The sequence below is a fragment of the Melanostigma gelatinosum genome (assembly GCF_949748355.1).
Source record: "Melanostigma gelatinosum genome assembly, chromosome: 6".
NCBI lineage: Eukaryota > Metazoa > Chordata > Actinopteri > Perciformes > Zoarcidae > Melanostigma > Melanostigma gelatinosum.
The window spans coordinates 14302183-14316755 of record NC_136639.1 but is presented as its reverse complement, the minus strand read 5'-3'; the positions used below and the strand labels follow the sequence as shown (position 1 = coordinate 14316755).

General features: G+C 42.6%; 1 protein-coding gene across 1 annotated transcript in view; it reads right to left on the bottom strand.

Moving 5' to 3' along the window:
* Nucleotides 1–14573, bottom strand: part of LOC306778495 (uncharacterized protein) — a 29973-nt gene that overhangs the window by 9341 nt on the left and 6059 nt on the right. The window contains exons 2-4 of the mRNA XM_079269999.1: nt 2940–2995; nt 2645–2757; nt 1760–1834 (exon numbers count right to left, since the gene is read on the bottom strand). Coding sequence (XP_079126125.1) covers nt 1760–1834; nt 2645–2757; nt 2940–2995 — 244 coding nt within the window. The remainder of the gene's footprint in view (nt 1–1759; nt 1835–2644; nt 2758–2939; nt 2996–14573) is intronic.

The window sequence follows — 14573 nt, the reverse complement described above, 5'->3', positions numbered from 1 at the left end:
GACCTTAAAACAGTAGCCTATGAGTTTTCATAAATGCATTCTGTAACACCATGTGTTTGACTTTGAACCAGCAGAAAAAGTTTGCATTACATTTACTCAACGTAAAAATCCACAATTCACGTCACGATAAACTCATTGACGGATCGACTATTAATTGATTAATGAACATTAAGTTGCCACTTTGACAGTTTGGTGCTTGAAACACAAGATATTTGTGAGATCTCCACAAACACTGGTATCATGTGTCACCTCTTGTAATGCTATTTTTTGCTGTGAAATCGAGAAACTGTTAAACAAACCGGTTTGAGTAATCACTTTTGAGGAATTTATCACACGGCAACCCCCGATTATTTCCCAGACAGAGGTATGACGCAGACTGCTGTGCTTTTTTAAAACGCTTCCCATGACGTTTACGTTGCTCTTTGCCAGCATATGAGTCAAGTTTTGAAAGATCTCTTTTGCTCATGAACAACGTATGTGATGCCATCAATATGTTTGGCTGTGATGTCCATGGTGCAAGGTGATACAGTATATACTCTTTAAGTCTGAACCAGCTGTAACTAATACATCTAAGTCTGAACTGCTGTGTAAAAGGAGAATTAAACTTACTTTTTTATTTTTATTATTATTACAACTTTTGGTTTGGTCTTGATCAGTTTGGTCTTGATCAAAAATAGTTTGTTTCCTTTTTTGTTGCGCTTAAAGATACATGGGTTAGTAGTGACAGTAGTGACCACAAGTGCATTGTCGTCTCCCAGGTCTGGCTGTTAATGTATATATGTGTGCGTGTGTGTGTGTGTGTGTGTGTGTGTGTGTGTGTGTGTGTGTGTGTGTTTGCTAAGGTTAGGGGTCACAATTCTCCCACAATTCTCAGAAGGAGAGACAATTTTCTTCACTCCATGCCATATTGACCATGTGGTAATTTCCTTACAATTTTGAAATCCCACATGAATATGTACACAGGACCAAGGGTGCTCACACACACACACACACACACACACACACAAACACACACAGAGAGGTTAGGCGCTTTCAGACAGTGGCTCACAAACTCGGCATTCACTGTGTAAAAAAAGGAGACAAAAAACAACAAACATTCCACACATGCTTCTGCAGTTGACTGGGTGATGCCTTTATATGGAAACTAGTAAACCCAGGGGTCAGTTCAACCTCTCCTAGTTAGACTGAAACGCAAAATAAACAGTTTGAGGGACACAGATGGAGAGAAGAATCTGCAGCTAACGTGATGATGGACGGAGTTGCTGATAAACTGTATGCAGACCCGAATCATAAAACCACAGAGGTGCTCTCTTCTCCATTCCCTCTGCTTCCTTTCTCTCCTATTACCACTTGAGTTTGTGTTTCACCACAAACAATAGAGCCCAACCTCAGCTGTCTCCCTCTGGAAGACAGACCAATCGCATAGCCGAACACATGACCAAAACTGCAATACAACAGGAAGTGGACTGAGGACAGGAAACTCTCAAGACAATACGAAGTAAAGTGCCGTGACTAAATATAGAGTTTTTGTGCACAAAACTGAAAAAGCACAGAACTTTTTCACCACAGCAGAGATTTGGGAAAAACAAAGAGACAGGTATTTTCATGTCCTGGACTGCTCCCACCCCTCCTCAAAGCTAAAAATGTCACAGCTGGAATTATGTCATCTTTAACACACAGTTTAATGGGGAAACCAAACAAATAGACAAACTACGGGACGAAGTGCACAAAGGTTAAAGCACATTGTGATGTACTGCACCTTGAAGAAGTTTTTGATGGCTGGAATGTGGCTGGCACATTCTGTCCTTCGGAAGTCATCCACATTTTGACCGACCTGCAGACAAACAGAGGATGTAGAGACTTACATTCATATCATACCTCTCGCTCAGAGGCGACTAAATAAAGAGGAAGAAGCAAGCTTGGGAACAATAGGATTGACGTCTTTCACCATTTGGATAGATAACTCACTAAAAACATAAAAGCATGAAAGTAATTGTGATGTACAATTTACAGCTTATCCCCATAAAATAGGCAGTATTATTTTGTTTATTGATAGCCCTAAGGTTATAATAATGCATGCGTGTATTCTTTTTACACTGATTTTCTTCAATATTCGGATCTAACCATGCCATCACAACAGCGGACCAGCAACATTATAAACCCTCTTGCAGCATCTGTTTCTTGGAGTAATTCTTGGACCAATTCATGGCCAGATAGTCTGTGGTAAAGGTGGATTTACAGCCAATCAGAGGCAGTGGCAGCCTGCCTGTTTATAACAACTCCACGTGTCCCACAACTATCCGACATACACTGTGATTCATAAAGTTTTGTCCTCCAATGACAAAATAACATTCTCACAGCATTTTCCTACATGTCAGATGCCAAATAAGCCTGTGTCAAAACAGTACCAGAGAATGTGAATAAGTCAAGTAGCTTAAGATTGTCCCCCTCGAGTATTTTACAGATTAGTGCATAGATTGTTTCTGTATATGACAAATTGATGTTAAAACTTGTTTGTGTACCTGCTATTTCAAAATGCATGTGCAATGTTAATGTGTGATTTTGTAATTTGTGCTGGTATGTGAGTCTCTTTAACATGACACGCTTACGTGAGCTAAGCCCCATGAGCCTGTCTGCCACTCACCCAGCTGATCATAGCAATCCGAGGGCCCCCTGTCTCCACACTTCCCACTTTGCACAGTCCGTATTGAGGCTTGGCGATGTGAAACTTCCCTGCCAGCTCCGCCACACCACCCGCTGTAAGAAAGGAGACAGCGAGACTGATGGAGAGACAACAGAAATGCCACATTTGCTCTCAATCACACATTGTTAGAGTGTTAGAATTGTCTCTAAACGCAAGAGGACATGTGAATTCCTTTCAGGCCAAAGTGAAGATGCTGATTTCTAACAAACATACCATATATGACAGTCCGTCTTACCTCCTGAGTCAGCCAGTTTGAGCTTGTTGGTGATCCCATCATATGTGAATATTGCCCTGTGGACATACAGACAAGCACACAGGTCAACTACTGAGAAATGTGGGTGACAATCACATGACAGACATATTTGTGACGAGTGTCAACAAAACACAGGTTGGATTTTCTGTACTAAACGAGTACTTTGATTTCTGTCTGCCCAAAAGTAAAGGCTCATTCAAAACTTTCATATCCAAGAATGAGCGTGTGGACAGGTATGCCATGTGTTCAGTCTTTCATGGTGCACAGGGGACACACAAAGACACGCACACATGCATAGCCAGATGTTTTACTGCACCTACTTTGTGTAAACCATAACAAGCGTCCCTGCAGTGCAGAGCATCTCTACAATGCACCAACAAAAAACAAATTCTCTTCAACTGTGACACATGCACTTGTTTACTTTTTTCCTTTCCCAGAGGCCTGTACAGTACACGTGTAAAACAGGAGGGCACTTAGCAGCACAACAACCTGCATTCATAGTGTTTGCCTCAGAGATGGATAGCTCCTGAATGTGAAATGAAGGGTAGTCAGTGCTGTTCACAGCTACAGGGTATTTGACATTTTGCAGGTGAAAACCTGTCCTACCGCACCCTTCAGTCAATCAGGTCACTGTGGCAACTCAACAACTCATAACGTGTTTCCATGATACCAGCGAGCTACAACTCCACTGCTGAACAAACTAAGCGAAACTAAACCGAGTGATTGTTTTGCGACGTTAGCTTTGTTGCAGAATCTCCAAGACAGAAATATGTGACTTCAGAATCAACCAAAGAGAAACAAACCACAAGGTACTTCGGTACTTGTAATGCTACACATTTTCCTGCTGCTATCTATACAAATAGTTAGTCCAGAGTCCAAAATGACCCATCTGCTATTTGACATGACGTGCTACTCACATAATCCTGATTCATGTGTGTGTTTGAAGCTCAACTGGGGGTAAATGTGTGTGTGTGTGAGTGTCAGGGAGTTTATGAGGTGGCCTGCAGAGAGATGAATTGTCACAGCTTCATAGGACTGTGGTTGTGTGTGTGTGTGTGCGTGTGTCTGACTGTGTGTCAGTGTACATTTCACTCTGTAGGACTCCTGGGGGTGTGTCAATAACATCTGGAGCTGGGTGGCAAGAGTGTACGGCCATGAGCAGCTATTACAAACGGCCGAAGGTGAATGTTCTGTGTTTGTGGCTGTGTGTCGGGAGGAGGGAGCGAATGAGACTGTGAGAATGAAACACAGAGATGGAGAGAGCGAAAAAAGAAAAGATATATTGAAAAAGGATTTGGCTTTTCATACAAAATCAATCTACAGTAAAAACAACAGCAGTCGGCATAAAGGCTGACAAATGGCCAGCTTACTCAGTTCGCATCTCTGACTCACTCTGTTATTTTTTTCCTGATACAACAAGTCTCTGTCTGTTCAAAGAACAAAGAGCGACAAAAGTCAATCGGTATGTGTGTGTGTGTGTGTTCTGAGGACACAATCACCATAGTGTGCGCCCTACCGAGCAAAGCTGCACGCTGGCCCTGCATGCGAGAGGAGGCAGGCTGAAACGGCTCTCTCATTTTGTTCATTGCGCTGATAGTGACAGCCAAGTATTTACTGAATATCTGTCATATCATCAAGCAAGACCAAGCAACAAAGCATGGAATCATTCTCCGGGGCTTTGGGGCATTGTGTGAGCTTTGGGTCACCTGGGTTTTTCACATGTCACTTCAGGGAATAGTATAGCCACAATATTTATAGAAACAACACACTCCACTCCCTCATTAGTCTTACCAGCATCCAGAGCTTAGACACCAATCCACATTTACTGATCCTTGGTCCTCAAGACATTCCTAAAGGTCACCATTCACAAGCAGCCAAGGCCAAAGATCACTGTGCCTCTGAGGGAGTCTTAATTGCATGAGCAAATTCTCCACCCACAGGGAACAGGCTTGCACATGAGGATACACTGTGCTGTGGGAGACTCTTTGTTCTTACAGAGCTTTCACTTGGATGGAATTTGCAGAGGTCTATTTTTTAGGATTTGTTTCCCTTGAGACTTTACTTACTATCATCCTGATTTTACAAACAACCAAAACAAAAAATGGCATTTGTAAGAATCATAAATCCCCTCTTTTCTGCGCCGAGGAAGGACACATATCTGAAATGCACTGGCACAATAGCATTTATTGCGGGGATCAAGTAAATATCCTGATGCTTCTTTCTACTTTTTATGAAAGTCTCATTTTTAGGATTATTCCCTTATCCCAGCGGTTCTCAAACTTTTTCTGTCGCACCCCACTTTGGAGGAAGAAAAATGTTCATGCCCCACCGCCCCAACAAAATTGTAACAAAATGGTCTATATTGAATTTTTATTGAAACAACATTTTGTGACTCCTCCGTCTGTGCTTTTTCAAATAATAGAATAAAGAAGATTGCAATCACTTTTAAGTAAACCAGATTGCTCCATCAGACAAAAACAAATAAAATGTGCAATCACTTTGTCAGAACGATGCAAATAAAGTTATATCTGTGCAAAAAAGAACTACAATTTGGCCAAAAATAGCTTATTGCAATTGGCTGCAATTAACCTGTTTTGCACGAAACATCTTTTCAAGATAACAATAAAGTGCAACCTGTGAAAAACTAAACAAAACAAGTTTTATACTAATCACAGCTAGTTTTCAGACATAAAACACAGACTGGTCTCTCCTCATCTCCTACCGCGTTCCCTGTGAAACCCAGAGCAAGAGAGGCGTCATCATATGTTCTTCTTGGCTGCTTGCTGTTCGTCTCGGATGCATCGCTTGCGGTTGCTTTTCTGTTCCCGCCTGCCAAATGTCTCTTCATTTGGAACACTAAGCCACACATGTGAGTCGCCAAGGATCATGGCCGTCGCGCATGCGCAAGCGTAACCTGTTGACGGCGTAACGTAAACATTTACACGCAAGTACAGGCATTTCGCCATTTATTTATCAATTACTTACTTTTTTTATTGTGAAATACAAAAATTCTGCATTTCCCCCTGCGCCCCACCTGTAATACCGCCGCGCCCCACTAATTTAAACGAACCCTGCTATTACATTATTTCTACGGTTCAGTGAATCCTCGTTGCTGATATGAAATGATGCCTGCAAAAGTTCACAGTTGCAGATATTACATGTTTTTGTGCCATTTACTGTAACAGAGGATAATGTCAAATACCGTGGTAAACCAATGATTGTGAATCTGGATATGCCAGCAGTGTGGTGTAGTGAGTACAGAGGGACGGTTCTCCCTCTATACTCACTACACAGATGGTTAAGGTTAAGACTCCCATTGCAAGTGTATACCCTGCTGAAGTGTCCCCGAGCAAGACAACAAATCCCAAACACTTTTACGGTCACTCTTATGTAGCTCACGAATGCTACATGCAAATAAGACAAGAGGATGGCCTTCTCTCTCGCTCTCTCTCTCTCTCTCTCTCTCTCTCTCTCTCTCTGTTTTTGTCGGCAACTTGATTGACTTTGTTACTGTAATGTAGCAGCAGAAGTATTCAAAATCTTTCAGAACTAACAGAGCAGATAGAGCCCCATTCCTTCACACATGTAGGTTTCATGAGAGCTACACTGACTGATGAGAAAAACAGACTCTCTTATGTCGGTACTCCAGCCCACAACCAAACCGAGCCAGCTATGACCTCAGCTCTGAGAGGGAGGGAGGGATGGAGGGTGGAGAAGAGACATGCTAAATGTAGAGAAAGAGGCCGTCATCTAGGGGAGTGAGGAGCATGAGGAATGAGATCTGTGCATCATTACCCCAACCAGCTACGAAGTGCAGCTATAAAACAAATAAACGGCCGTTCATCTCAGAGTATACAGAGACAAAGGCACACATACAGGACATGAACACAGACATGCACACACACACACACACACACAATATACTGTAAGCCTGAGCCAGTAACAATAGGGATTGTTTGCTTTGGAGCCCCTGTAATACCTCCAAACATGCTACGCGCTACCATTTCAAGATGAACATAACAGAAGCAGATGGTGAGCTGTGCTGGAGAAGGCCTTGTTTTCACTTATCCAGGCATTCCACTACACCAGGCTCAAATATGAACTATTACAGTGTGGTAATATGCAGGAAACACTTGAACACAATGTACACTCTTGTCTTGTATTGTCATTTCTAAAGAGACCTTATGGCGGATTTTCTTCCATTCTACTCTCATCCAATTTTGTTTTTGATCCTCTCAAGGAACACATTTCACTTTACTCGTCCATTGTCATACAAACAAACCTATGAGAATGTATTTTGAGTGCCAGAACCAATATCCATTTCTCATAAACCCTGTTCACTTCACCATCGCCTCTCTCTCCATATATCCTGTTGATATCTCACCATCATTACGACTCTAAATTCATTATTCTGACCCCCGTCTCCTACAACACATATTTCTTCCCCTCCTACTTTAAATCCTGTAGCACAACATACCTCTTCACAAACCAGAGCAATATCTCATCCTGATCCTTTTCCCCTCAACTATACCCTCTGTGTCTCTCTGATCTTGTGGGCTCATGGGTCATTTATTCATTCCATCTTTGCCAGCGGGGGAGATATAAGAGATTTGTGGTTATGCATGCTGTTGCGATATAATAAACTGCAAATGAAGAGAAAGATATGAGAAAATGGATGAGAGGCTGGGAGCTCCCACCAGAATTCACTGCCCAGCTCAAGCTCTCCATCAGGTCCATATTTTGTCCCTGTTTGCTTTGCTCTCCCACAGATTGCACACACATCCCCAGTGGGTCCCACCAACTCTCATGTACGGCATTTGACCTGTGATTTTAACAACGCAGCCTTCTGAATGTTTACGTCATGCTCTAACTTCTTTCAGATTTTCACTACATCTACCTTTCCACAAGCTTCCTTCTGTTCATTTCATTTTACATCATATGTTTCCTTCTCTCCCCTCCCCCATCAGCCCCCCAACTTCTTGCTCTTGACTCAAAGCTGACCTGGGCTCAGTGCTATTTTTAGTTTCCCTGTCTACCTCTCTGGCTGTCTTGGAGTGGGGAGCTCGGAGACGTCCCCACGGCGCTCATTTCCTCTCGCCAAACATGGGCAAAAAAAGTCCAGCCAGACTCGACTGCTGAAAAAGTCCCCCCCCCCTGTCCGGCATGTTACTCATATAGTGTTCATGTGGTGCACGCATTCCTCCGTCCGTCTGCAAAGCAGACACATGTGGAGGTTTATGGGTAAAGGTGGAGAAATGTGAATAAGAGGAAGTGACAGAATGAGAGTGTAAGTGGAGAATAAGAAAAGGAGAGAATGGCACTACATGTCTGCAGCACCTGTGTGTTCGAAGGCGATGCATCACTGTGACTGAATAACGTGGCATGCTAAGCCACAGGCACATTTGAATTGTAATGTGGTGAAAGATGCTGCTAGGGAGCACACATTTACATAAAACAAGTTCAAGTTTTATGCTGTTCTAGTTAAGAAACCCCTACACAAGGCATGAAGACTGTCCAACATCACATCCCACAATCCTCCAGTACTTAACACTGCAGTGACCCATCAGTGTTTCTCTCTTTGGCCCCTCATTTAGTGGTGAAGCGTGGATGTCAAAATGGTGTAGAGTGCTGCTGAAGGTCGGTGCTCATATCAACACCTCTGTACTTATTAAATATCCCATTCAGAGAAAGAGTGCCGGGAAAAAACCTAAGATATGTGATAGAGTCTCTAGAAAACCAGTAAGAAGAGAAGACATTTGCAAAGAAAACATAGAAGACACAAAACGGGATAGTCCTGGTTCTCAAACTCATGGCCTGCTGCAGAGGATTCAGTCAGGTGCCCTGCAGAGAGTGGGCTGCAACAACTGTAATCCCCACAGACCAAGCAAGAGGGCCCCTTAATACTAGCTGCTGAGCGGGGGGGGGATTTCAACTCGGCACTTAAGTCTCCTAAAGAACATCTTAAAATGACATTAGTGAATTGATAGTTCTCTGTGCTTGCCTTAAATGAAATGCATGTTGGTTATTAATTCAACAAAGAAATGTAATTTACATTTGAATGTACTGTATAGTTCATTGTAAAACAATGCTGATGTGCTGATAAAGCCACAGGGCATAAAGCAGACAGGCAGCAAAGACATAGCTATGGGGATGTTTGTGGAACTCCCTGAATGATATGGGGTGAAGTCACATATGAATAAGCCAAATATCCTCAAGCAGTATGTGGTTGATGAAGTCAGGCGTACTCTCCCTTTGCTGTCATTTCAACTGACAGACCAGACAATACTTAACATGCCCCTCTCCCACTGAGATGGACTCCAGAGCAAACAAGGTGATGCAAAAAAACGACTTGCTTTGCATGTTTCAAATACCTTTAAAAACGTTGAGAGGAGAACTGAAGGATGTTGAGACATGTTGGAGTAAAGTGACCTCATGTTAGTCCAAAATTACAACTGTTTTTTTTTCCTAAAGTGTTGTGTCCTTTACCGTCTTGTTTTCTGTACTCATGCAAAAACTAGTAAACTCTAAAATGATCAGTTTCTACATGCATGGATTGAAGATGAAAACTTTGCCATGAAAATATTTCTTAGCTTTTATTTTTGTTGCATTGATGGGCTAATGTTAATACTGTTGATAAATCGTGTTTGACTTCCCTTTTAACAACATCCATGGAAGTCAATTAGAAGAATAAGTTGGCTGCCTGTTTAAGAGTACTTACTCAGATCCACCCACTGAGTAACACTGACTGATCTGTAGAGTATTTGACTGGGTGGAGGACACAGCAGAGTCCCCTGGAGACTATTACAGACCACTGCAGCTATTTAGCCTGGAGGGAATGGTAAATAGTGGGAGAAATGACAGAGGCAACGGAGAACAAAATGATAAGAAAGAACAGAAAATGTAGCTAAAATAAACAAAAACATGGGTACAAAGTCAAACAACAGAGTGCATACAATATCAATCAGTGGAGGTGATTTAGCAGGGGGCAGTGGGAGGGACTGAATGGAATGCTGCTGACAGGAGGAGGGTAGGGAGGAAAATGTCTGTTCTCAGCAAAACACAGAGCCAGCGAAGTTTAGAATATGACAAACTAAACAAATAAGTAATTAAATCAGTGCCAAGGACCAGAGAGAGAAAACAGCCTTGTCTGTGCTGAGGCAGATGGAAAAGAGTGGGGGATGGACAAAGAGAGACAAAAGCATGCTGCTGTAGATGTTAATTTCAAAATGTACAGGGACAAAAAAACAGCAAATACAGAAAAAACACATCTGTAATACTTAGACTGGGGCATGAGACAGAAGAACAGCAGTGAACACTGTCATCAGGTGATGAACTGCGTGTAATGGTGGAATGCATGAACAACAGTTGGTCTTGTGTTACAGCTATGAGTTAATTCCACAGATAACAATAACCAGTCATTGTGCAGCACATGTACTAATGACTTTGCCACCACATTTATCTCTGTGTAACATAACCACCATCAACAGTGTAGGTGTGTGTGTGTGTGTCAGAGTGACACAGAACGTGAAAGCAATACATATTCCCGCACCTGGAGTGCCCCGCTATTTATGACACATTGGAAAGGCTGAAGCGTGGAGCAGCTCAGTCGCACTGGTTTTTAAAGAGATTTACAGAAATCACATCTTTCCTTCTCAAAGCTGTAGGACCTATACGAATTCAGCAAGAGGAAACAGTCTAGACTTCCCCTGTTGTGTGTTACATACTCTATGCAAGTGCTGATAACAGAGAGGAAGCTGGTGTGTTTTACACTCAAACGCTCTACCTCAACACGACACGAAATATGTATAGTGGTAGATCAAACAGTTAGTTTACCAGTTAGTTTAAAAAAACTATTTTATTTATTGTTACCAAATGTATAATAAAAGTTTTTTTGAATTAAGACGATGTAGAACTGACACTCTTCAGTGTGTACCTGCATGCGCAAATACTGTGCAATAAAAGAGATATACTGTCTCACTCAAACATGCAGGTAAAGTAAGAAGACAGCAGTCGTGAAATCTATGTTTAGGTTTAATAGAAAATGGGTACATGCAGTTCAATGTCATGAGGGCATGTGCTGAAGAGTGATGGTGCACGTGGAGAGGGAGTATACCGACCTATTCAGGTTAGAGAAAAGCCACTCAAAGATATGGGTTCACACTGGGGAAAACGATGAAAAGCAACAGGGGATGTAGATAGGTATAAATGGGTAGACTAAGAGGGGCGCATTTAACAATGCCGCACAATGGGAAACAGCCAGATAGTATTGGACGTTTCCAAGGGGGCAGAAGAGTATGTGGTTATTGGACGAAAGTGTCTAGATGGGCGTATTACAGGGGTCTCTATGGGGTAAATTGTTATGACTCTTACAGGGTGGTAAATCGCTTGTTCAGAGAGCTACAGGAGAGTGGGTGGCAAAATAATTCCCTTTCCTACACCTGACATGGGAAGGAGTAAAGGAGGATAAAGGGAGATGTGGTGAGGAATGAGTGATGATGAAACCTCTAAAATTGTGTTCCACTGGGATCACTCTGGCATTTCCTGTGCATGCTGTCCCGTACTGCTTACACACACAATAACACATAAGCACAAACACACACACACACACACACACACACACAAACAGGAAAAGACTCATATCACAGTCATTATCAGTTAATTAAAAACATGATGGCATCTTATCGAGAACCATTTCCTTCCGTAAAACAAACTAAACTCTCTCAAGTATCACATACCCACTCAGAACTCATTTGGCCTGTCTTCTCTGCTGCCTCTCTCAGTGCTTTGATCTCCCTCTCATTCCGCTCCACCTGCCCTCTCATATTTCCCTTCGCTTTACTCTGTCACTTCTCCAGCTTCAGACATTCTGCTTTTCAGCAACCTCCGGATACAGGCCATCCCGCTGAACTGAAATAATTTCTCTTTCCTCTCACGCGTTGTCCTTTTGTCATCTCGTTATTCCTCTGTATTTCTTACCAAGTGTCCCTTGGCACCCCTTTCCCATCCTCTTCAATCCCTCTCCACTCATGTCCCCCCCGCTTCATTCAGTCTATCTTAACAAACAAACTAGTTTTCCCACCAGGGTCGTCAGGACAACAGACCCTCCAGACTCTCATTACCCACCCACCACCCACCATCCGCCACCAGCAAGTGAACAAACAAGACAAGAACAAGTAAAGTGGAGTTCTCAGTCAAGGCCCTGCAGTGAGACTTTGCAAGACACTAATAGTTGACCATAAGAATGTCCTGATTACAACCACGGTCCTCCTTTGTCACCATGGTGAAGAGGGAGAAATAGTTTAAGCAAAGGGTGATGCAAAGGGTGATGATACCTCACAGCGCCAGTGAAGCTATGGGAGTGAGAGAGGGATGCGTCATTGTTGATGTGGCTCAGTGTCGTTCTTGTGTGTTTATATTTCCGCATGTGTCGATGAACACTTGCGTAAAATATGTGTGAAAGTGTCACTGCGAGTGTCGGATGATCTCATCACTGAAATTAAGAGCAAAATAACAATTCTGTTTTTGTCTGTCAACAGATTTGTGACTATCAGACACACAGACACTACAAGTGTGTTGTGCTTGGCACGCTCACAAAAGGACAAGACGCAGCAACACAGGACATGACGAGATGTTTCGGTTACGCCTTTCACAACATTAATGCAGGCTAAAGATGCCAGAGAGGAGCGACTTAAGAACACATCCTAACTTCTACAGGAAGTCGAGCATTTTCTTGATATCACATATTTGGTTAACTTCTGGAAATAAGACAACACACCTGAAATCTCTCCCACAAGAATCTTTAAGAGGTTATCCTCATCTGGCCCGATTCTAAGACCATCTTTTCCCGAGTATATTCTTCAGCAATTAGACACCTGTGTGGGAGCTACTCTGGAGGATGTGGGAGCTACACAGGAGAACATTGTGTCTCTCTACCTCCTGCTTGGGCAATTCAAGCGTGGAAACAATGTTAAGACAGGTCGGTCACTCTCATATGTGCAATGCTAGAATATGAGTTGCATTGTACCTGAGTGCCAAATGCTTGGTTTCCAAAATTATATATTTAGCAAACTCTGCAGTTCAGACACAAGTAAATGTCAGCACAGGAATCTATTCTTACTTTATCATTTTGTTGCTCAGCCGTCCCCTAAATGTACCTCATCTGGGCTTTGAAAACACACACACACACACACACCATATTCATTGTCTTGCCAAAGTTTGAAGACACACTAAAATACAGATGTTTTTAGACAGATATCTGACACACCCTTGGAAACACCACTCTGTATGTTGCACTCAAGGCCCATAAGTTAAATTAAACAAGCAATTCACCTCAACCCAGCTTCTATTTTTCATAGCATTTGCGTGAACAATTCATCTGGTTTCACAAACACAGCCACAGTTTCAGCCTTGATCTTGAACTGCAAAAGGGAAACAATACCATATTTGTTGAGCTCACTGCTGTGGGCATATAAAGGACAGATTTCCAGTGGAAACAATGTGCAGAGGGTATCTGGATTAAGGTCAACTGCTCAGAGGCACTTGAATGAACAAAAGGAGGATTTGACAGAAAGGTCACGTGTTAGGACGACTTGACAAAATACTTATTGGTTATTGTTCACAGAAATCTTAATACAAAACCTTTAATGTAATAAAAACAAATATGCCACACCTGCTAGATATTACATCGTTTTCAGGGTAGCGGCTCTTTTGTGTTTATCTTGAAGTTATTTTGTTACCAATAGAAAATTGACACCGAGAAGAATAACAGCACCGGCGTGCCACCAGGTCATGAAACATTAATTACCAACCTTTTGCATCTTCTGTGGGGCAATTACAAGTCACACCTCAATTAACACAGTATCAATTTGGGGTTATGCACCCGACAGTTTGCATGCTAAGGAGCCCAAACATACAGAGATACACACACACATACAGTATAACCTTCTGCAGTCAGGTCTCATCATGACTGAGACCTACCATTACCCTGCAGCTTCATCTTAGACCCCAAATGAACCTAAACAACGTTTAAAGGAGTAGTAGGAGTAGTAAGCAGTTGTTCGGTGATTACTGTTTGGAGCAGTCTCTAAAGAGATACATATAACAGCCATTATAGCCATCATTGTTGTCATCATCTTCCAACATGCCACCCACAGACACGCTCACACAAGCAGCTAGGTAAGCTGAGGGGACTCTTTACAGTCCTGCTTTCAGGTGCAAACCCTCTATCTTTGAAACGGGCACTATGTTGGTGGTATGCAATAGCTTTTAAAAAACTTTTATTTAACCAGGATATGTCTGTGCCCCAATGGGACACATCATTTCTGCCCTAATCTCACACTAGAAGCACTTGAATGGCCCAAGCACCACTCTGGTGAGCCCAAGTCAGTGCTTGGGGGCCCCATTGTCCAGCCAACTAAAGCCCCCTCTGGTTAAGCAAAGTTCCCGTCCTGCTAGCTTTTGCAACGGTGGTGTGACCTGAGAGTAAAATGTGTCGTAATGCTGAATCCTTTGTGATAATCACTGCTGCCCCTTACAGAGTCTGTGAACACCATGGTGTGAAAGGAAGCCCCAGTATCTGATGTTAGAGCCCGTGAATTATTTCAACTGAAATACACC